Here is a 23,122-nt window from a genome sequence, read left to right as displayed (position 1 = left end):
TACTTCCACCCTCGGGTAGGCATGTAACCGGTTAAACTTCGTGATGTTGTCGACAAGAACAAACAGCACATTGCTCTTCAATGAAATTCTCACAAATGGACCTAAGTGGTCCACATGGAAGATCACTATCGGCTTCTGCCGTGCCAGAATACAATTGAGAAGTCCTTGAGCTTTGCCGCATGGAGCCTTAAGGAAGAGACATTCCAGCTATTGCCGCGTATGTTACCTGACGGACGAAACCATTTTAGAGAACCAGAATTCCTGTCGGATACGCGCGACAGTCTTGCCCGTAGCAAAATGCCCCCAATGCAGCGATTCTTTACCACAATGAACTTTCGGATTCTTTTTTTTTCATTCCATCCTCGCGTTGCCATCCTCGTGCTGATAGTGGAGAAGGTAATTGTTTAAGCTTGAAGGCTCTCACATCCTACCGTTCAATCGATGGTCGTTAGTCTTTTGCAGTATTTATTCTCATCTTGCACTAAAATGCAAAACTAACTTGCTCTCAAATGAAATTCATGTTTCAGTTAGTATAATGTAAGCAAAATTGCAGAGATACCGCTTACGCCGTTGACCGGGAGCGCGAATAAAGACCAAAAACGTGACCTCAATTCTGTGCACCAGTGATACGAAGGAGGGACCCTCGATCTTCGTGAAGGAATACGGCTTTCGGAAACAGCGGTGTTCCTCGTCAGCGCTGTTTCGGCATCTACCGACGTCATGATTGTCAGCATAATTGTCGTCTATTGAAATCTGCCTGAGCCTTCAGAAACTTGTGGAGAGGCGCGCCAATCGTAGCGTAGTGCTGCACAAATATCCTAAAAAGGTTGTCAATACGAGGAACCTCCACAGCTTAGTCACGTGCGTAGGCAGTGGTGGTTCCCTAAGTGCTGCCTGCTTTCGCTTTCCCGGCCCTTTATTTGTGAGTACAAAACCTAGACACTCCACCTCAGTTTTCGGAAACTTGCGACGGTCGTGCATCCAATCTCTACTTGGATTGGTGATGGCTGCTTGTTGTGAACTGACTGACTCACCAAGATCCTGAATGTCGATCAAGTTTACGCGGTTTATGGTGATGTCGCAAGTCTTAGCATTCATGATACGAAGGCTTGTCACAGGTAATCCACCTCATCTTCTCCGGGTAAAAGAAGGTTATTTTGTTCCGAAAAATCTGAAAGAAGTAGACCCATTGGACAGCCCATTGGATTGCCCTCGAGCTTCGCCGTCTCGTTGGTGGACAGCCACCCGCAGTGTTTTGACTGAGGGAAATCTCGCTCATTCAACAACACGGTTGTGCCTTTATTCCGCTGTACCACGACGTGTGCTGAATCCATGACGTTCGTTCCCACGATGACCTCAGCGCCAGAGAAAGCGTCGCCTGGAACCACCTGCATGTGCAGCCCTCTGATGGTGTTCAAAATAAGCCTCAATCTTTCCGAGTGTTACGCAAGTTCCTCCCGCAAGTTTCTTTCCGGTGGAGCCTGCCACTTTACCCACCTGCGTTGCAGATTTTTTTATTTGATGAGGGCTGATCTGAGCACCAGTGTCCAAGAGAACAGTTGTCGGCTCGCCATTCCAACACATTCACCATCTTTACCGCTTACGACGATTCAGACTTCATGTTGGTTTCCGCTTGTGACTCCTAGGGATGAAGCAAGCATGCGGAAGGCCTCATTTAGTACTCCAGATGGACATTTTGAGGCGACATGCATGTTCTTCGGAAGTATTTTCTCTTCGTTCAGGACAAGCCTTTCTCCGATCCTTGCTTTTCACAGCGTGTGCACGTCTTCTTTCGTCGTGAATTTGACATCGCGATTTCGACGTAGTGTTTGTGTGACATTTTGAAGATTTTCAGTGCATAGATGCATGCGTATTTTTGGAGTTTTTAGTGCTTATTTATCCGCACTCGTGGTCGAACTTACTTGGAGGTGTCATCGTCCGTTCGTGGCGACGTCTGAGCTGTTTTTGAAAATTGCGTAGGCTCTCTTCCTTGTCATTCGCGCCATTCTTCACACGTTTGTGAAACATGAGTGAAACGTGAGTATCGTTAGATGACACTAGCATGTCGCTGAGACAAAATGGCTTCTCCAATCGATCACCAGCAAAAGCAACCCCTATCGGGCTTGCATGCCAGTTGTGCCAGCTGCATCCTCGCTGTGCGTGTAACTTTGCCTGTGGGGACGATCCTCGACGGCGGAGATATACAGTGTAATGCTGTTGTGTACCAAAAGACGCGCATAGTCGTTGTGGGGTTCAGTGCGCAAACAGTTTCGCGCCTGCCTGTGCTCATGTTTGCCAGTGCAGAAAATAACCAGGAGACTCAAATGCATGTGCGATTAACGTATCCGTGGCGTCATTGCGGCTCATTGCCAAGTCCTGGTGAAGCATGTTGAAGAAAATGTGCACCACGTAACACTAGTAATGGTATTTGCGGCACTTGCAGCTTGTCACCACACAATTGGTACTACACAGACCTTGTAAGTGGAAGTGTACTCCAATTGTCTATGAAGCCCACGAATGAACACTTCCAACAGAACAAACGATTATTGTCCTTAACTTCCGAGTTGATCGAGGCCAATTGACATGCTAGGACAAGCGAACCAAATGTAGAATATACGAGTGTAGAATATATGAGTTGTGAACCGAACCTGAACCATTACTTTTGACGGAACCGAAACCGAACAGAAATTTTCATGGGACTGTTGAACGCGAACCGGAGTAGAAGCGGAACAAAAAATAATAGCGGTAACCGATTTGCAACGAAACTATTCGGAAAGAAGTGTATGGTCTCCACTCTCCATATCACGGATTTCGTAAATTTTCATCGAGCAGTCAAGCGAGTACGTACAGTAAGTTTGCTTTCAGCGTCTTTTTAACACGTTGAAGCGCAGTTGTCCTTGTAAGCGCCGCGGTTTGCGCCTGACGAACGTGCTGCTGAGTCAGCTGTTCAGAAAGGGGCGCGGACGCTTGTCAAATGTCGGGTTCCCAAGCAAACAACGTGGCTGTCCTTTGCCACCAATTGCTGTAGTTTCTGAAGGTGAGTGGCCATCGTCCACCGAATGAAGCAGGAATGGAGTAGGCCAGTTGTGTAGCTCGATAAGACGAATATGTGGTTATGCAGAAATTGAGAAGGAGCATACCCAGAGCGGTGTCTGTATGATTGGTGATTGGTTGGGAAAAATGCTTACTGCCTTTACAGCCACATTGTGTTTTGGATTAACTGGTACACTGCTGTTAGGTCGGACACAGCGAGGTTGGTAGACTTATCTTCGACATACTTCAGTACGGTTTAGTACCGTCGTGTATGTAAAATGCTGGCTATCTTACTTTGCTGGCACTGTGCGTGTGAGAAATACGATTTTGGGAATAGACAGTAGCTATCTGCATATCCATTTCTTCTTTCTCCCAATGCAGGCACAGTACGCATTCCCTAAAACGAACACGTTGAAGCGGTTCGCGAACCAGTTTGGGGCTGCAAACTGGTTCGATTTTTGGCGCGGCCGAGCCAAAACAGCGCCGGAACGAAATTCAAGCAAACCGAACCGAACCTGCATTAAATAGAGAGTTTTAGCAGACCGTTGACAACGGTGGTTTGCGTCAAACCGTATTAACCAGATCCAATCAGTGGATAAGATTCTGAGTCACGCGCGACTACGATTGGTTCCGATAGACACGATAATCTTATCAACGGTATACTTAAAACTCACTAATGTCTATGTAAAGCGTAGTGTCGGTGGAGAGGGGCACTACCTCTCTCGCGATGCGGTATCCCCCCCAGAGCTTGTTTATTGCTCGCCGCAGATAAGTCTAGGCGGGCGGCGATTTATCTCATTGGAAGGAACACAGGAACCTTGGTCCATAGAACATGATAAGCCCAGATTCATTTGAAGAGGCTGCATGTTGTGGTTTGAGAGCTTCTTTTATTGTATCGTAATAATGAAAATTAATTCGTACGCTGCTGCCGCAGCTGCCGTTCACGCAGGGCACGGTTTTCGCCAGCGCTGCGAGCTTCGCTCGTGTCTAGCGCCCGTCACATTGATATCTGGGAAGAACCATTTCGTGGTATGTCGTTTTGCTCTATTACGGACTGCTAAAATTTTTTTCGGAAAAATCGGCAATAGTCTGGCGAGGTCCGAGCAGGTACTTTGGAGTCGGTTCGCATGGAATTGCCCAGGTACCAAATTAAACGTCCCTTCTGACACGACCCTGAGCAATCCGTGAATAGTGTTTCGGAGTCAGGGTTGCACAAAGACACTATTCAGCGCTCGAGAGTGTAACTTGGCCTCCTACTAAGGCTTGCTGTCTGAGAACCTTGTTCGGACCGTGATCGAGATTTGATCTTTGCGATTGCGATTGACATCCAGATCGTGGGACCACGTTGCCGCTGGTGACGGTCATTGCAATACACCAGAATTCATTTCAATGTCCTTTCAATTCCGTTTCAATGCTGGATATCCCTGGGATTTTCAACCCTTGATTTTCCTCGTTCCCACGGAGCTGCAGTACATATATATCACCTTATCCGGAAACCTTGCAATAGGAGTCAACTAGGAAATCAGCTATCATATCTGTCACGAATTTTTGAACGAAGGACTATTGTGCAAGTCATTGTAACTTGTAATATTTTTGCAAAATATTGAAATCGTTGTTATAAACTGTTTTGCATGCAACGCAATACGAACAGAAGGAGAAAAAGGACAAGGTGCTAGCTCCTTCCTTGACTCTAGCACCATGTTCTATTCCTCCTTTTGTCAGTGTCCGTGTCACTGAATTTTTCTGCAAAATTCAGTGGGAACCGTTGTGGCCACCCACAATCTGTTATCAGCGGGAATGTATTGTGAAGCCGAAACAAACAAACATGAGGAAATTGATTCATTGGTTGTCTGATTTTTAAAAGAAAAAAATTGAGATGTTAGTCTTGAGCCACTCGGGACTGGTTACGCGTTATGAGGAAATTAGAATAGTGCAATAGAGCTAGTGTATTGTAGAAGGAGAATAGAAGAAGACACAATACACAGAGGACAACATGTACGATTAAGTAATAATTACGACTTAGTAGTAGTGGTTGTTGTTGTTGTCGTTATTAGTAGTATTAGTAATAAGTACGGTTAAGTAGTAAGTTAAGTAGTACGGATTAAGTGGTGACTATACGTCTAGTTCGACTCACTTTTATTTCTAGACAGATGCCACTGTATACCAAGGTAGAAATTTGGGGTAGTTCGTACATAGCCATGAGTAAAACTTGCAGCCAAAGAGAGGACAGAGACACAACAACACAATAGCGGGAGCTGCAGTTCCCGCTGTTGTGTTGTTGTGTTGTGTCTCTGTTCTCTCTTTGGCTGCAAGTTTTTACTCATGGCCACTGTATAGTAGGTTCTTTGAGGTGGCGCTGGCACGATCACGGGTTGTCTCGAATAACATGTGTTGCATGTGTCTAGTACCACTGCTCTACGGGAATATGTGCCCGGCTTCCTTGCAATATGCAGGCGCTGTGGAGCTGTGGCCCGTTATGATTATGAAAAAATGAAGCAAGCGAGCTGGTGAAGATGATACATAATGTAAAACCCCGAGACTAGGGAACACGAAGGGACATACACAAACAGGAAGCCTCAAAAAGAGAAGACTTCGTGTTTGTGTCTGTCCCTTCGTGGTTCCCTAGTCTCGGGTTCTTACATTATGCACCGTCATGATTGTTGCAAGCGGATGTGAAGTGTGTACACGCTCTTTTCCAGCGTACAAGCCAGGAGACTTTCTTCTGTGTTCCGTCACATCCGGCATGGCAGACCATCTCCCTAAAGATGGCTTGTGCAACGTAATCTTCTTTTCACTGATCACGACCAACACCAGCGTGATGTTTTCTAGTATGAGAGTAATTGCGTTGAACCGCATCAGAAGATACGTTGCTGTGTCAAGGAGAACTCAATGCGGGCTCGACTTCCCGTTCAAGTGAGTCCTCCAATTATGCTTTATCCTTGCAAGGATTCCCTGGGCACTTGCCTCATGGTAGTATGAAACTACATATGCGGACGCGTTTTCCATGGCAGCTCACCTAGATTTGTACCATGCCATCAACTTGCTGGCAAGTTGCCTGCTGCCGACAGAGCGCCGAGGGGTCAGCTACAGCTGCTGACCCCTGCTGCTGCTGTATGGCATCCATTGCAGATTGGTCGGAGGTGTGAAAAGTTGCCAACTTCTATAGTTACCACCTAGGTTAGCATAGGGTGGTAATAGCAGTTATCGTATAATAAAATTGCAATCAGCGGGCGTACGTCCCCCTCACTCACCTAATCGGGTACAGGTGCCAACATTTAGGCACAACGTATGGGGCAACTATTACTTCCGAAAAGGTGTAGCTGCTCCACCCTATTTTCTAAGAGTACAGAAGCGGTGTGTACACACGGGTGCAGTCGTACTTGTGACATATTTTTCACAGTGATATCCCAATTCAGGCTTCAAGCGATCACTGCACTCAAAAGTTGGCCCTTGGTCTAGGAAACAACAGTGCTAGAATAAAGTGCAATGCAATGCGAGAAAATAGCGACGACGCGTGACCCGTGCGTACAGTGCATGGCTACAAACTAGAGACGATATTGTAATGTTTGATATTCGCCCTGCACGGTTACTAATTCGGGAGGCACAATCCTGGTACGGAACTATTTTATGGTAGTGTGAAACTCCATGCGAACGCGTTTTCCGTGGCAGCACGCCTAGATTTCTAACGTGCCATCAAGTTAATGCATTCACTGCCTGCTTCGAACCCGTAACCATGGACCGCTTTGAACTTTGGCACTTGCTGATAACGAAGGAGAAAGTCTCCAAGCTGTTCCGATTCCTTCTCTCTCGGCCAGGTCACTCATGTCTGCGAAAACGAAACGTTCCCTCCTCCCTTCCTCGTTCCTGTAATCTCCCAACATGCGCCGCGCGTAAAAGGAGCACTGGGAACACTATCTGAGCAAGTCTGTCTGCTCTGTCTGGAGCAATTCTGTGCTATTTGCAGATTGGAAGACTTCCAGTCGGTGGTTTCCCACGCCCCGGGGTCAATGCAAAGCCACCTAGGCAGCAGAAGGCCCGCGTACTCTTTCAATTCACGTCATGCTCCTGGACCGAGTGTCGCTGAGAAGCCATCTCATTGAAAATGTATGGCAGCCGGTCGAGGTGCTTGACGGTATCGAAAGAGTGCACAGCCCTTGTTATCCAGGTGGCATTGGTCAAGGCCACCCCACGGAGCACCGCTGACTTCTCCTTCCAGATGGATAGATTTGACCGGAGCTACGGTGTCACGTGGCATCTGGTTTCTGCTATTGGTTACTGCACTTATCTTCCATTCGCTTTCGGTGACATAGTGGAAGCTCCTGCTTGTACAGTGCTGGGCAGAAGTTTACGAAACACGCTCCTCAGTATTCCTTCCTCAGAGTGACAAGCTAGCAGCGCATGGGGACCGTACGGATTTGCAAACAGGACTGGGTTACCTAGTCCGTACAATCCCGTTCCTGCTAGCATGTCGCTTTGAGGAAAGAATACGCCGGATCGTGTTCCGTAAGCTTTTGTCCGGCACTGTACTTCGCTTGCGCCCGGTCGTGTGCGAGCGCCCCCACACCCCCGCTCATTCTAACGCGTGACACAGACCGTGTGCTGTTGGCCGGAGCGGGGCACTCTATGCAGTCGCCTGATTGTTCCGAATAGCTGCACCCGCACCCAGGGTCAGTGACCACTTTCGGGTTTTCTATGCAAAAAAGAAGCATCTCAATGTCCGTACACTCACTTTCGCACTGCTTACTGCATTCGCAGCACTATCGTCGAGCACCGAAACAACATCGGAAGTTCATCGACGCTCCAAGCCATTAGAGAGATCGGTGCACCCTTGTCCGGCGTCCTCACTGCCAAAGTGGGACCAAACTGGGATGAGCGTAGCGAAGCCACGAGTGTCTTGCTTCGTGTAAGTTGTAGTTGGAACAGTTTAGGCTCGCGTATTACGATACCCCGGCAATGTAGGCATTGAACGTCTTCGTCAAGCGCGTTATTCCACATATTCCGCGGAAAGCACTTCTAAAAATTGTGTGCGCGAAAAGTTCGGAATTCCCATTCAGAGGTGCCTTCCAAGAAGAAAATACACACACACAGACAAAAATGCTTCGCAAAATTTGTTGTTTTTTTTAGTCAAAAACGTCGAATTCGGTTAAGACGGCATTTCGATGCTTCACCTCTTCCGGTGATGTAATTGGCATTGCCGCCGAGATTCACCACGCTGGTTCCTATCCGACACGTAACGAAATCATGAACGCAGGCGTCTCACTGTTTGGCAGCATACTCCATTGACGTCGGTCCAGTTACACGTATTTCAGGCACCCACTATTCCGATAGCACCTCCAATACAGCGGCATTTTTTTCCAGACACCACTTTCAATGTGCAATATATAAATATTAAACGACAGCATGGAAGACAGATGTCTAACAACATTGTCACTCTGAGGATTGCTGATGCATATTCGTGCAGCACTGTGTTGCAAACCATATATACATCCCAGGTAGGGTAAGATGGGACAAGATAATACAGAAATTTGCAGTTGAATATGAACTGATTGTGGAATATGCTCCCCCCCCCCCCAAAAAAAAAAAAAAAAAAGCTGGCCACAGGCTGGTCTAGAAAGCTGGTCTAGAGCTTCCGATCTGTAAATCGTAACCGACGCAGCCGGTTGTACAATAAACACAGAAAAAGAACAAGAAATTCAAAAATGCAGATTGTCTCATCTTGCCCGAACACTCGTGACAAGACGAGACATCGCGTGCACTAAGATGTGACACGCCTTGGTAATGAGCTACAGAAAATAGTTTTTGCTCTCCAAGCACCTACACAGCTCCCTTGAGCTCCAGGACCACATAGTGTGCAATAAAACCACACAGTACCCGGTGCTATTTCTTGCTCCACCGTCCTTTGCACGCCATGCACCGCCAGTCTGGAGTGTCGCTGGTTGCTCGCTTTTGAGTGCTGTGAAATACTATAGGCGATATGCAAAAAAGAAATATCTGAGGAGCATGCATAAAACTACCTAGTCGCGTCTTGCCCAGTGCATCCAGTCGGATTGATTATGTTTTCTGTGAAACACCGGGTAACTAGGAATGTGCACATTCTGCGTGTATCTATATGAATGAAAAGAAATAGGATATCCAGTTACATTGACAGAATAGTCCTGAAAACGCTGCTGCACAGATGACAAAAAAGAGTACAGAAAATCGCGCCGTTTTGCAAGCCTTTACATTTCAGGCCTTCGCAATAATACTAAATAAATCCGCAATAAAGCAGACATGCAGAGCCATCTATGAGTAAAGTGGCAATCGCATGGAACAACGCGTCTCTGCGACAGGAAACGTCGAATACATAATGTCGCGGCTTGCCCTGTGTCTCATCTTGCTCCAGCTTACCCAATATCCTGGCGAAATCGCAAATTGTCACCGTCAGTTTATGTAGAAAGTAGAACCATGCGACCGCCAGATTCCTACTGTCTACACATCCCAGAATCAGAATGGATATTTGGATGTTCAGGGGATGTCTTCCACCGCTCCACCAAGATTATGGCGGTAATGTAAAAGTAATGCATATGCTATATGAGTCCGATAGGAGGAATGCGCAACGAAGTGAACCTGTACAGGAGTGCTTTTGAAGGGGTGTGGACAATTGGTCGCCATGAATGCGCGCATACAAAATGCGATTTCAAAACATTGTCGACCAATCGAAGCTCGCGTACAGTCTCGGCCAATGTGGTTGCAACACGATGTGTGGGCGCAGTGGTACATAATCTACAGCCGCATCCGCGGGTACTTGAGAGGGCTGATCTCTGCTCTGGCAGTGGAAGAGGACAACTTTTCGAATAACGCTCCATAGATGGCGCTGGAGGTCATACGAAAACAACATGCCGGCTCCAACTCGCCATCTTGCCTCAGTGTCGATCAGGGTTACGGAGTTGGCACTCCGGAGTTGGAATGATTCCGGAATCATTTCAGATTTATCATAGCCTGGAATGGAATTTGAATGGAATGACGGAAACTCTTCTAGGAATGGAATGGGAATGAAATTAGGCTTTTTTTCGCAGGAATGGAATTCGAATGGAATGGTCTGGGCGCTCTGGTGATAGTTTTGATTTCAGTCCCGTGGTTTCTGCCGTGTACAGACGCACAGCACCTGCACACGCTCAAGAGCGCAAAAATATTGTTGAATATTCGGCATGCACCTTCATTTCAAAAATAAGAATACAGAGATGCTCTCCGCGGTCCCCCAGAATTGCGCGCAGCTCCAGCAGACGGGAGTATTTTCCACAGCTTGGCATATTATGACAGCACAGCAAAGGACCCATTTCCAGAACCGGAACACGCGATATCAGCAAGATTGCTCACATATGCAAATTTAAAAAAAATGTTTCTCATTGCAATTAGTACTGTATCGATGTTGTTGTGATTTTAGGAACCTCCCCGCAGCTTGTCTTGATGTCCTTTTTCCGCGCTGGGTATTGATAACTTCCCCTAACAATGTGGGCTAGCCAGTACAGTTACCGCTCCTTATTTTTTGTTTTTATTGGTGGAATTAAAAGAATGGGATTGGGTTGCCTAGACATTCCAGGAGTGTGAATTGACCATGCCTTTCTATTCCGATGAATTGAAATGAATGGAATTATAACAAATCTCCATTGCTGGGAATGGGATTGGAATGGAATGGAATTCAGCAACCCTGGTGTCGATACTCTGAAGCATAGCTTATTCAGTGGCTCCAGTTGACCGAGCCTTACCGTAGTAGGTGTCTCGTGCGTCGCAGTTGCTCGCTTGGCGTGCTAAAAAAGGCAACGAACTTCGAAACAGTAGATTAAAGTATAAACGGTAAACACCGCCCTGAACACTAGTGTATAGGAGCAACGCTGAACCAAATTATGCCGACCGTCGCTTTGTTACCCACTGTGCTGTCCAGACTTGTCGTCCTGCGCCCTTTTGGGGAAGTCGCCCGGGGCGGTTGCCCCTCTCTTCGCGCTCGAAACGGCTCCGGACAAAAGCCTTTTCAACCTGTCAGGTGACAGAACGATGTCATTCGGGATTCTGAGCCTGCTATATGCGGTGAGTGTGAAGTTGCAGTGGATGCGCTGGGCAGAAAACACATATCAATGTTAACGCAGCTCACCCCGCACGCAAAATCATTAGTGACAATTAGTGACAGTTACCACCTTACAGCTTCAGTTGTCATTCCGTGCTTGTAAGTGACGTACGTGTTGAATCAAAGTAGAAGGAACGAAAAGAGATGGAGGGTGATAGAGCACGAATTGTTTCCGGAAAGTATCAGTATATATCTACGACTTATGACAGGTTTCACTGGCAGCGAAGAGGAAATTGGAGTTCACATCCAATATACACACGCGAACTTTTCTGAAATATCCGGACCAGGTGTGTCGTTGTTGCCGACTGCGGGATCACAAAATAAATAAATAAAAAGGAAAAGAGGAAACAACGAACAACTCTGCACGAAAATGAATACTGTTATGAATAAGCAAACAATGTATCTGAACACCAAAACGCACGTGTCACAAACGTTCGTTGGCCACAGTGAGTGAATGGTTGCGACGTGAGGAGCAACTAGCACAACCTGCATTAATGACGTAATTACAGTACCGCAACGCAGGGATTTCCCTACACCCCCCCCAGAGGGGGTGTACATTTTTGCAACCCCCCCCCCCTGAAATTTATCAGGTGACCTCACCCAGCTCAGCTACCAACACGTTTTGGTAGTGAGCCCGGCGCAGCGAATTACATCCGTACTGTCAAACTTGGGCTGTAGGACCAGTCATGCAGATGATCGTACCATGCATTTGTCTAAAATCATTTGAAAGTGACTGTTCAATGCATATATTGCGCGCATATAGGAGCAAAAATGCGTGCGGGCACGCAAACTCAATGTGGATCATCAAGAACCATTTGCGCAAGGTATTCTGCTTTTTTCGTCTAAGGTTTTCACTGTCGGTTGCAAGGTATTCATTGAGCTTCGTGAGACAAGGTGCTAGTCTTTTTTCTTTGTCGGTCGTGTGAGTATGCATCTTAATGTTGAAATGCCGTTCATAATGAATATGTATTATACTGTACTGTGTTCTAACGTAATAACATGTACAAATAAAACGGGAAAGCTGTGCAGATATGTCACCATTATGCCACGATTCTTTCCGTGTCTAAGAGAAATTCCGTAAGTGCAACCTTCACCAAACGTAACCCCCTCCCACCCAGGATCAGTAATTCAGTGTTGACATTAGCCATTTACGACAATTTGCCACAATCTAAATCAGAAGCATTCAAATGCAACGAAACTATGCGCTAGTGTGTGCGAGCTCAACGGTCGGAGTCTCCGAAAGTACGCGTAAAGGCTCATTCACACATGCGTTTTCAAAAGCGGCGTCGCCGCAGCGTTCGCGGCGCGGCCGAGCGGAGCCGGTCACACATGCATTTGCCGCCAGCGTACAAACGCGTTTCGTTGGTGAGCCAAGCGGCTCGCGTTTTGCGCCGCCGCGAACTCGAAACGCTTTCAAAAAACGCATGTGTGAGTCCAGCTTAAGTCTGGACAAGCTCCCGCCTGGCCGTCTCCAACGTTTCTCTCCTAATCATTCTCACAAAATCACCAGGTGTCTCGCAGCCAGTAGTAGGCGTTCCGCGCAACCGCGCCAGCAGCGCGGTCCGCTGGTCCCAACCCCTTAAAGCTCAGCTACGCTGATTTTCGAGTGTTACGAATAGAATGCTACTCACATGATGTGTTCATAAGGGAACACTGATTATGTGTGCAAAATAGTTATCCCGAACTCCTCGCAGTTTTTCGAAACAGTGAATTTTTTTGTTTCACTGACATTCCGTCTTGTGGCCCGCAAACCCTGTGTCGACGACACATTCGTGGTCTGCCCGTGCTCCGGCTTTGGCTTGGTTTCTTCCGCCAAGCCGGCCGGTTTCTTCTGCCGAGCCGTCTGCTGCGCAGATTGACATTGGGGAAGTGATAAACAGTTCGCTACTAAGGAGCCAGTATATTTCTGGTCTTCACTGAACCCACGAGGAACGTGAGTTTTGCTCCTTCGACTGAAAAGCATTTGCAGGGCCAGTACAGACTTCCTGGTGTGTTTCGTGTTCTGTGCTGCGTGCCGAGAATGCGTGAGCGTTTTGCTCCCGTCTGCAAGAACACTTCAGCATGCAGTTCCAATGTTTCAAACCACAACTTTCCGAAAGGCGAAAGAAAAAGCTATTGACTGCAACAATCGGTTACAACTCCGACTGGGTGCCACCTTCGAAAGCAGCGATTTCATCTGTTCATTTCGCTCATACGAATGTTACGGAAGCACGCAACTTGTTTCACACGAAGCCGAAGATGTGTCGTCCGGGATGCTGTGCCAACCTTATCTGCAGCAGGACATTGCAGGGGCAGGACTAGGCAGCAGATAAATGTAAGACGCGTAACGTTAGACAAGTCAGTCATGCGGTGCAAATGGCATCACATAGAAAAGAAAAACACGCTATCTCTCAGTTACTGCTTCTTCCTTTAGAGATTAGACCCCAGCGTGTGTATTCTCAGTACAGATTTGGAATTGCCTTATTGGTTAAATGATTTCGCAGGCATTATGGCACCACCGAAAAGCTTGCACTCCACGTCTCAAATATCACCGTCTAGGTTTCAAGCTGAAGGCTGTCACCAGTGCCAACCAGACGCCCCTTCAAAGTTCATCTGTTTTTGTTGACGGAACAGTGACATCTGGTACTGATACATTTCATTTTCTGATGAATCAAGTGCATTGCATCACTTGTGCTCGACTTCTTGTGTTCGTATACCCTTGCTGTTGCTCGCTAGCTTAGAGCAACCATGCCTGAGGTGTTTCTGTTCTTACTCCAGCACTTTCAGAGTACATTTCAGCAGTATCATCGTATCATATGCACGGCAGCACATCTTGTGTATTTTTAGTAAGGTATAAATTAAAATGTTGGATCAGTTGTTCTATTTTGGTCACAAATAAGGTGTTCTTCCAGAGCCCTCAAGGGCAGTTCAGGCAGTTTCATGTGTGCAACAGCACATACCTTTTCTCAGTTTTGAGTAAGATAAATCGAAATCTTCCAGTTGATGTGTGTCGGTCATAAATTATGTTTTTCGAGATGTTTCAGGATTACATTCGAACAGCATCATGTGTGCAACAGTACATTCTTTTTCTCAGGTGAAGTAAGGTAAATCTGTCCGCTGTTGTGTTCTGCCAATGCAGCAGAAACTTCTGTTGCATTCAAGTGGTATCATGTATACAACAACTTGTTTTATGCCTTTCTGTAGCTGCTATACTAATATTGTGAGTACAGAGACATTCCTGCAGACCATATCCGAGAATCTTGTGTGCTATTGTTAGTATGATCTGCAGCAGTATATTGATAATATTAATTATTCAATGACTTCAGCTAACATTTACATTCTTACTTCCAGGTAAACGTGTCACGCAGATGCCCTACCCCTTGGCATGCTTAGTTCAAGATTCATCTGGAGCATTATTTTTCAATTCAATTTGCAGTGGCATTAATATCACAACACACAACACACTGCATGTCTAAGGTGCGTGTAGAATGCATCAAATCTATTCTCAGGTACAGGCGAGCTGGTACGCAATTACAACATGAAACAACTGACAGAGATCGTAAAGTCATGCCTTTTCCTCTGCGACTCGGGTTTCATGTTGTTATCCTCACATGCAGCTCATTTCGCCTGTGCTCTGCAGCATGAGCAAAAAGCAGATATTGTTTGTGGTCACATGACACGGGACATAAATACAGTGAAACCTTCCTATGTCCCCCTTCTTCAATTTATCGTCCTTAGTGGTACCTGGTGGTGGTGCCTGGTAGTGGTACCTCTACCGACTCTTCACTGACAATTATTATTGATTTTGGTAGATTCAATTCCGTTCAGATTCCACTCAATGGCATTACCTCTGGAGCTTTTCGAGCAGCGAGGACTTGTCTCTGAAGCGTCAGCCCGCTTTTCATTGCTTTGGTGCAGTGCGCATTCAAGCCTCTAGACAAACCGAAGACAAGTGCTCAAACAAAGAATTACAATGTAAACTGACAGTACTTGTTTTTGGACTCGAAAAGCTAAAACAACACAATGCTGAGACAAGTATAGGGGAAAAAAAGAGCGAAAGTCAAGGCCACTGGCTCATTTTTGGTCTATTTGGTGCAAAGATGGAGCGAGATTGAGGTAATTTGGCCGGGGTTTTGTCCGACTTAACAGGGAAAACCCTGTCCTACTTCCGAGATAGGGAGGTGTCCGACATAGAGAATTTCATCCCCATGTAGTTTCAATGGGAGCCTGCCCGTGCAATGAAATCTTGCCCGACATGGGGAGTTGTCCGATGTGGGGTGTTGTCCGATGTAGGGAGGTGTCCGACTTTGGAGGTTTTACTGTACTATACAGCATTCTACATGTAATCTAACAGTTGTTCACGTTTGGATATTTTAACCATGGAATTTACCCTGCATGCAACATACCATGTCCAAACACCAACAACTGCTTGACAGCAGCATGTACTGTTGCTGTATAGCACTTATGGCTTGCGTCCTGTGATCGGAAACAATGGTATATTTTTCTGCTGCAACCGGTAAACTACAGTAAAGATTTAGAAATTGTGTCATACCATAAAGCACTACGCGAAATGGGAGTTTGAAAAAGCTGGAGAAGACTGTCATTAGAACGGGGGACATGTTCTACGGTGAAATTTTTTACAGTGTGTGCTGTACCACGTAATGCACTGCAGGTCCACCCAGTATGGTAACGCTCTGAATACTGATTTGCTGAAAAAAGGAACGCGTGCGTTTCTTGTACTAACTTCCCCTTATGCAATTTTATAGAAAAATGTTTTCAGTCAATGGGGAGGGAGAGGACATTATTCTGGAGTCTCGTTGACCTATAATGTGTCGTGTGTGAAGGTCATTTTGAAGAGTGTAGGTGGTACAATACTGCGTTCCCACATTCTTGGCAGTGTTGACTAATAACCATAATAAAGTGGAGAGTACATTTGTTGCTTCATATATTTGTGTCAAGGCAAAGTATGTAGAGATACATCTGTCTCAACATACAGGTGCCAAAACTGCTTCTTGTGCCTAAAATATGACAAATAGTTGTCTGTTCAACACCACTAATCATGTGCTGGCCTCCATGACATGTCTGTGACATTCCAAAGTGATTAACATGTCCCATAGATGTGTGCAATGCTGAAGATGACTGTGTACCTTCTATGGGTTCTTGTTTCAAGAAAAGTACTGTGTGATTTGCTAACAGCGCCTGGCTGTACCTTCACAATTCTACATAAAAATATGTAAAGTTTCCGGAAGGAAACATCATGAAGGTCCATAGCGAAAAACCCTGAGACGAGGGATAGGAAGGGACATACACAATCTCTCAACATTGTGTGTGTATGCCCCTTCTTGTATCTCCTCTTCAGGTCTCGCCATCATGGACACTATCACCAGCTCGCTTACTGTTGAACCGTTCTTTCAACGATAAAAGTCACTTTCATGAACTAGATGGCAGCCAACGTGCTGTCAATAAAACGAATAATGGAAGGAGCTCAATATGATCCTTAGGCTGTGCATGGTCATTGCTTTCTGACAAATGGTGACTTAGAATTTCAGGACAGTGCCTGCAGTGGTAGTATTCTTGTGTTCTCACCCTTGACGCCCATTGTGTGCCATCAGTCACCTGTAATCTGCTAACATGCATATAGCTAAAACAAACCATATTTGTATTTCTTTGAATACAGTTGGTACAGCACATTGTTTTTGGCATGTTCTTTGGAAAATATAAATAAAAAAATTCTCTACTCTGCAAGTCTCCTGTCAGCTATACAGAGCAGCTTCGAATTTCACTAGAAGCCACGTGTGAAACCTAAACCAAACTAGTGTCGAAGGTCCATATAGGTCATAGATAGATACTATTATTATTATTATTAGATCATAGGTCAGGCTTAGGTCCTGGTTGGTAGCAACGCAATTGAACCTTGGTGCAGGAGGTGACCAGCATAACTAAATACACTGACTCTCACAAATTTTGTGGTGTTATACTTTTGAAGCAACATTAAAACGTTGCAGTGGTCTTTTCTCCTTTGTTCCTTTTAACCTAGAAATATTAGGTCTTCGGCATCGCCAGCTTTAGTTGCTGAGCGTGCAGTTATTTACGTTGAGTGCTGCAGTCTCATATTTGTTTCTCTGGACAAGCAAGCCCGGCTTCCCCATTTTGATAAGGGTCTTTCAGTCTTGACAGCGCATTTGTGGACAAGGAGAACATATACCTTTTGTCATATGTACATATGCCTTTTGTCACTGACTACTTTGGTGGCAAAGTTACTTGAGTGGCACTTCTGCAATTTTAAGCACATGTTTAAAAAAATTAGGGTATGGGAAGTGCTGCCTGGTTGAACATGTGGAGCATACAATGTAATAATTGGGGGTTTACCTCGCATTACCTCGATTACCTCGCATCGCGAGACAACTGAGTGTGGAATACACAGCACAGTGTAATGTTCCTTATTCTGGCAATGTTAGCATGGTCCAAGAAGTGGGAAATGTTGCATTACCCTTAATAACATCTGTTGGGCCCAGCAAACAGGATACATATATCCTGACCTGAAGACACTATGCCTAACTCAAAAACAGTATGAGATCGACCCGTACGTGTTTATTTGCGAAACTATTATGAAATATGGCCTGTGGTATAGTGAACATGCAACTCAAGTGAACATGCAAAAAATACGTATAAGGGCTCTCGATCTACATGCTGCGAAGCGCTCTACGAGATAAACAACACACTACAAAACTACATCCAACACTTTTTGTCCCGGGCAACTCGAATGACCACTTTCATATAACCGACGAATGGTTGAACGAATGCAGTTCGAATGGTCACGATAATTCCTACGTCGTTCATTGCGGTCACGCTATGATGCTGCACAATATATGTATGTATCTCGTGTAACAAGCCTGGCAATCGTACGATGTGCATGGGCAGATATACGGTCTTCTTTCTTTGAAGACCAGTCCTCTGCAGGTATATGCTCAAACGACCACCAAGTCTCACGTTGTTGCTCAACCGCTCCCATTCCTGCACTTGTAGTAAAAGCAGCAAACAGGACGACGTGAATAGCAGCTGAACGGTTGAACTGCGAAGCTCTCGGAACACATAAACACAATTTCATGCCGAAAATGTTGTTGAGATGAGTTCGCAGTTGTTGTTTCCATCGTTCAATAGCTCTCGGGATTACCTCGGACGAAACGCTCATCGTAGCCGGCGGCCATAACTGGATTTCCTCGCAAAAGGGAGAAGACGCCAGGGAAGTCAGAGAAAGCCTCAGCTTTCATCCAATCAGAAGCACGATTCTCTATCTACGTAGATGGAGCAGGTTTTTCCCATCTACGTCACAAAAATGGCTGCGCCCATGGCTTGTTTTGGTTTCTTTGATTAATTAATTTTCGTAATAGGAAGACAAAATTGAGAAACGAAGGTGTGTTTCGGGGGCAGTTGGATGTGCTCGTTCTGAATATCACAACCGTTTTAAAGGTACTGTAAAGCAGTAGACAAGCATGATATGCCGGTGATGTCACTAGAGACTTTGTTGCTTCTAAATACCATATGCGCAACCATACGACCGACAACGCGCTATAAATATTTTTAATTTGCCATGAAAAATGCGGCGTAGTGGAGCGGTGCGACGCCTGATGTCAAACAACCCCTGTACAGCGGGCAACACTGAAAATTAGTATTACACACTATGACATCGGAACTTCGTTATTTTAGTAACCATATTAGTTTTCCTGCTTACCTATGCATTCTGAAACCCCTGTTAACAATTTAACCTGTTAACCCCTGTTTTTGCGAAGTAACCCAGTGCTGGCCGCTGTTCGATGGGGGCTCTCCCTTCTCTGCTGCGCCTGCGCGCTCCTTTTGTTCGCGGCCTCTTTCGAACGAACAACTCTCTCTGTGAACCTCTGTGAACAAACAAGTCCCGACGCTGTCTGGCTTCTTGAACGTCTGACACATTTTTTTCAACGGCTCAGCATTTCATTTCAGTTCGCTTATCCGTTTATCCTCAGATGTGGATAGTTGTGTGGATTGCAGGGGCGGATTTTATGATGGATTGTGGTGGATTGTTATGTAGGGCCCAGTGTTATACGCATGCAATGTGGTTGCCGCCGTATGTGTCAGGAGTACGGATTCATTTCGAATACCTAGTACAGTGTTGCCCGTAATCTTTAATTGTAATTTTGTAATTAACTGCACCGTCGATTGGAATGAAACTTGCACAGTTTTTGTCCTGGTGGCTTGGACTATCGAATAGCCACACTAAATGATATTTGATCGGTGCTGCTTTACAGTACCTTTAGCACATGGGGAAATCGGCGTAGCTGACCTTTAAAGCGACACTCCGGACCTCCGGAGGGTATTCAGATTGCGACTCCATTCGATTGTGCTCCACACGTTTATCATCCACGTAAAATAGAAAGGGTGAAAGCTTCCCCGTTTTAGAGAAAACGAATTAAATCCCATGGTTAACCCATATCCGGTTTCGGTTTCTCCGTGACGTCACGTCGCTGTTGTTCGCGACGTCATAATTGTATAAGACGACACAACAACACCCGGCGTTGTTTGAGGTGCAAAGTGAGATTTTCAGGTGAGACTTGACCCAGTTGGGATTGGCGATTTGTTTACTAACTTACGTTATTCCTAACTATGTAGCTTCTAACATTTTCTATGCGGGTCTGCTGTAACTCAGAGAGACGCGCCTGACAAATGTTTGTGATGTGTAGGCCAAAGCTGTGACGAGAACGAGGTACTGCACCAAGCTTTTATCCAGGGTGGTGAATACTGCATAGCTGCCCCAACTGTTATAGGGGTTCGATTTCCGCAAACCCGAAAAATGACACGGACGTTGTGTTTTCATTCTTGTTCTCACGAAGCACTCAGGAACACATATGCTTCATCGCTCAACATACACCGCCACGTATGCGGTAACCAGTCACTGTCAATAAAAAGTAGGAATGCTATGCGTATTGAAAGTTGAATGTACGGAAACCGAGAACGGCGACGCACAAAGAACACACAGCCCGCCGAGAGGAGCCGAGCAGACGCCGCAAAGGCCGGAAGAGAACGCTCCTAGCGTGACGACTGTCCAAGTGCGGCTTTCAGTCGGGGGCAAAATTTGTAAGTTGAAAATTGCATTACAAATTCTAGGAGCCGAATCATAAACGAAATATTTGGCATGGTGGCTCGGAAAGAATAAGGAATCATCTGATGAGGCCTACTTACTTCACATCTGGGGTCCAGACTGTCCCTTTAAAGCGTCGTCATGCAGCTTTTGTCACTAAATTCTATATATTCCATACCTTTCAGTTCATTGTACCTTTTGCGCAAATGGGAAATTGGACTATACACTCTAAATCTGGTACCTTCTAGTAAAGGGTAAAAATTTCAAAATTTTTACCCTCTATTTCAGAAGTTACCCTGTAACCTATGGGCAATACCCTCTATAAACGTTACACAGATCACCTATAAATAGAGGTTATCGTCTCCTAACCGCCAGACCGACGTAAAAGTTAGTTCCGTCAGCCATGGCTGTCTCTAAGACGCCCGCCTCTTCACAGGCGCTACAGAACAAATGATGCTCAAAATGAGCTCTCATCAGTGCAGAACGCATCCTGTCATTCGCAACATATAGCTATAATATACGTAATTCATCTAAAGGCATCCAGTGGCGAAAATCGAGTGACCATTACATGTACAGATTCACATGGACAACAAATGAAAGAAAGAAATAATTGCAACTGGAGCATATGTATTATTTAATTGGCGAACCTGGAACTACAGCTGAGGCAAGAGCACGAGGACGTCACAATACCAACACTTCAGCTGTGGTAACGACATTCAGTTTCAATGAGGCATACTCTTTACAGTCCTCACGTTGTTGCAACTCCCTCTCCACTACGCCGAAAACATTTCTATTCCCTTATGATATGTCACAATGACACATCAGCGACGCGGCTATGGTTAATCAGAAGCAAACGAAGAAGTAGAACACAAGGATGACGAAGGACTAAGCAAATAGCGGACGCAACACACACACACGTACACACTGTGTTGAATCGTTGAACCGTGTTGAAGAGCGAGACTGTGCTGCGATTAGTGTTCCTAGACTGTCCAGCAAAAAACGTAACTACGTAAACTTTGTAGTGAACATACCAAGTTCCAGAATTTTGAACACGATCCGCAGTTTGTACAGACGCAGAGACACAATAACGTAACGCACATTGATCCGAAACTCTCGTACTGAATGATTGAATGTGCGGCTTGAACGACAACACAGCAGTACCTTTTATACAGGTTACCTTGCAATTCAAACGCGGAATTCGTTTAGAAGTTACAACATTCCTATAAAGGGTACATTTATAAGTTACGACGATTGGATTTCCGTTGATCTCTGAACCTCTGTTGCTCGTCCAGTGTCATGTTACAAGTCGCGTTTATCCTCTTGGTAGAGGTAACGAACATGTAACCTCTACGATATTTGGAAATCTACGTCTATATAAAAGTTACACATTGCTGAAAGTTACAATAAAGCGTACCGAGTTAAAGATTGTAGTGCATCTTCGGCTAGGTCGGGAGGGAATCGACGGTCTTGAAAAGTTTGTTTTTGTTGGATAAGATCAGGTCAGCGTGGTTTGGGCATATTTTTCTGTATTTTACAGCCTCACTGCAGAGAATAGCCAATTTTGTGTGACGTCGGTGGCAACTGTTGAAGGACAAATACTGTTGGGAATTTGTGGGCTTGAGACAAAGCTTAGTTAACACCATCAGTTAATTTAACTTGCACATCCAGGAACGTAATAGTGATCGCAGAATATGAATGAGTGAACTTCTTCATTTTCGGGTTTTATGATTTTTCAAATTCGGGAGGGAAAAGTTGAGAATTCGGGGAGAAATCAGGCGATATCATTCCTGTTTGATATGTCACCGGGGGATTTTCGGGTGAAACGAAAGGCATATAAAACAAGCCACTGCTGCGACACTGGGACGAGAAACAACAATCTTTATATTTGCACTCGGAACTGTGATAGTGAATGACCGCGGTATTCAGACACTTGCCAGAGCTCAACAAAAGCTCGTTTTTGACTCCTGCAGGAGGGAACCCTAAAAGGCGGACAAATAGGTTGTCAAAAGTAGCTCTCTTCGCTGACTTTTCCGGTTTACCGAGAACGACAAGTTGTTGGACCGAATTCTTGAACTATCGTGTAAAATCAGGTTTATTCTGAAAACGATGAACTCTATGTATAAGATACATGGATCATGGATTCCGTGCACTTTGCAAAGGTCGCCTCTGTTGCAGAAATGGCGTCTAATGTAACTAAAGGCAAGAAGGGGATGGTTGAAATTGACATAGCAATTCCAGAAAGTGCGTGGCGTAGATCAACGTCAATCTTATACCACACATTTCGAACCTGTGGCTTAAACATCCTCTGTTCCCCGTCATAGCAAAATCATAAAGTTTCCATTCTTCGAGGTGGATATGACGACGGAACCAATTATGCGGGGCTTTAATGGTGAAACTAATTAGGATGCACAATGTGCCGCGCGTGTTTGCTGCAGTGCAGATGCTTCTGAATGATTTACCACAATTTTCGGACCCTGTGGCGTATACGCCCTTTGTTCAGTAATCAAACCAATCAATGAATATAAAGGAAGCACAAAGAGGAACGAGAGGGCATTTCTGAAGGATCCACCAATGGGTCTTCCTAAATTTTGGTACTGACGGGCTTATCGGAGGGCATTGTCTTGCCGGCAAATAACGGCAGGTGGCGCGTCCATACGGTCATTTTTCAAGATTTTCCCGAGCTGCCATCTTTCGGGAGTTACGACGATGCAGCTAGAAAAGGAAGCGAATAATCGAATTCGCCGAAAGAAACAATGCCTATGCAACTGCACAGGGTGTTTCACGTCACCAGAGGAGCTTTCAGTTGGAGGGTTTCAACTCTGAAAACTGACGACCATGGATAACTGCAGACTCAAGAAAAATCGAAATAGGAACAAAAATAGTCGAAAAAAATC

The 23,122-nt window shown here is 45.5% G+C and overlaps 1 protein-coding gene across 2 annotated transcripts in view; it reads left to right on the top strand.

Moving 5' to 3' along the window:
* LOC135373995 (uncharacterized) overlaps positions 1 to 23,122 on the top strand; it is a 109,236-nt gene that overhangs the window by 64,306 nt on the left and 21,808 nt on the right. Inside the window, exons 13-14 of one of the 2 annotated variants that reach the window (XM_064607016.1) lie at positions 5,733 to 5,946; positions 7,789 to 7,936. In XM_064607016.1, the coding sequence (XP_064463086.1) occupies positions 5,733 to 5,946; positions 7,789 to 7,936 (362 nt within the window). Of the gene's footprint in view, positions 1 to 5,732; positions 5,947 to 7,788; positions 7,937 to 23,122 lie in introns of those variants that run through there. The other variant, XM_064607017.1, reaches the window with a different exon arrangement.

Source organism: Ornithodoros turicata, unplaced genomic scaffold (genome assembly GCF_037126465.1).
Source record: "Ornithodoros turicata isolate Travis unplaced genomic scaffold, ASM3712646v1 Chromosome37, whole genome shotgun sequence".
NCBI classification, from domain to species: domain Eukaryota; kingdom Metazoa; phylum Arthropoda; class Arachnida; order Ixodida; family Argasidae; genus Ornithodoros; species Ornithodoros turicata.
This window is presented reverse-complemented; position numbering and strand designations above follow the sequence as displayed.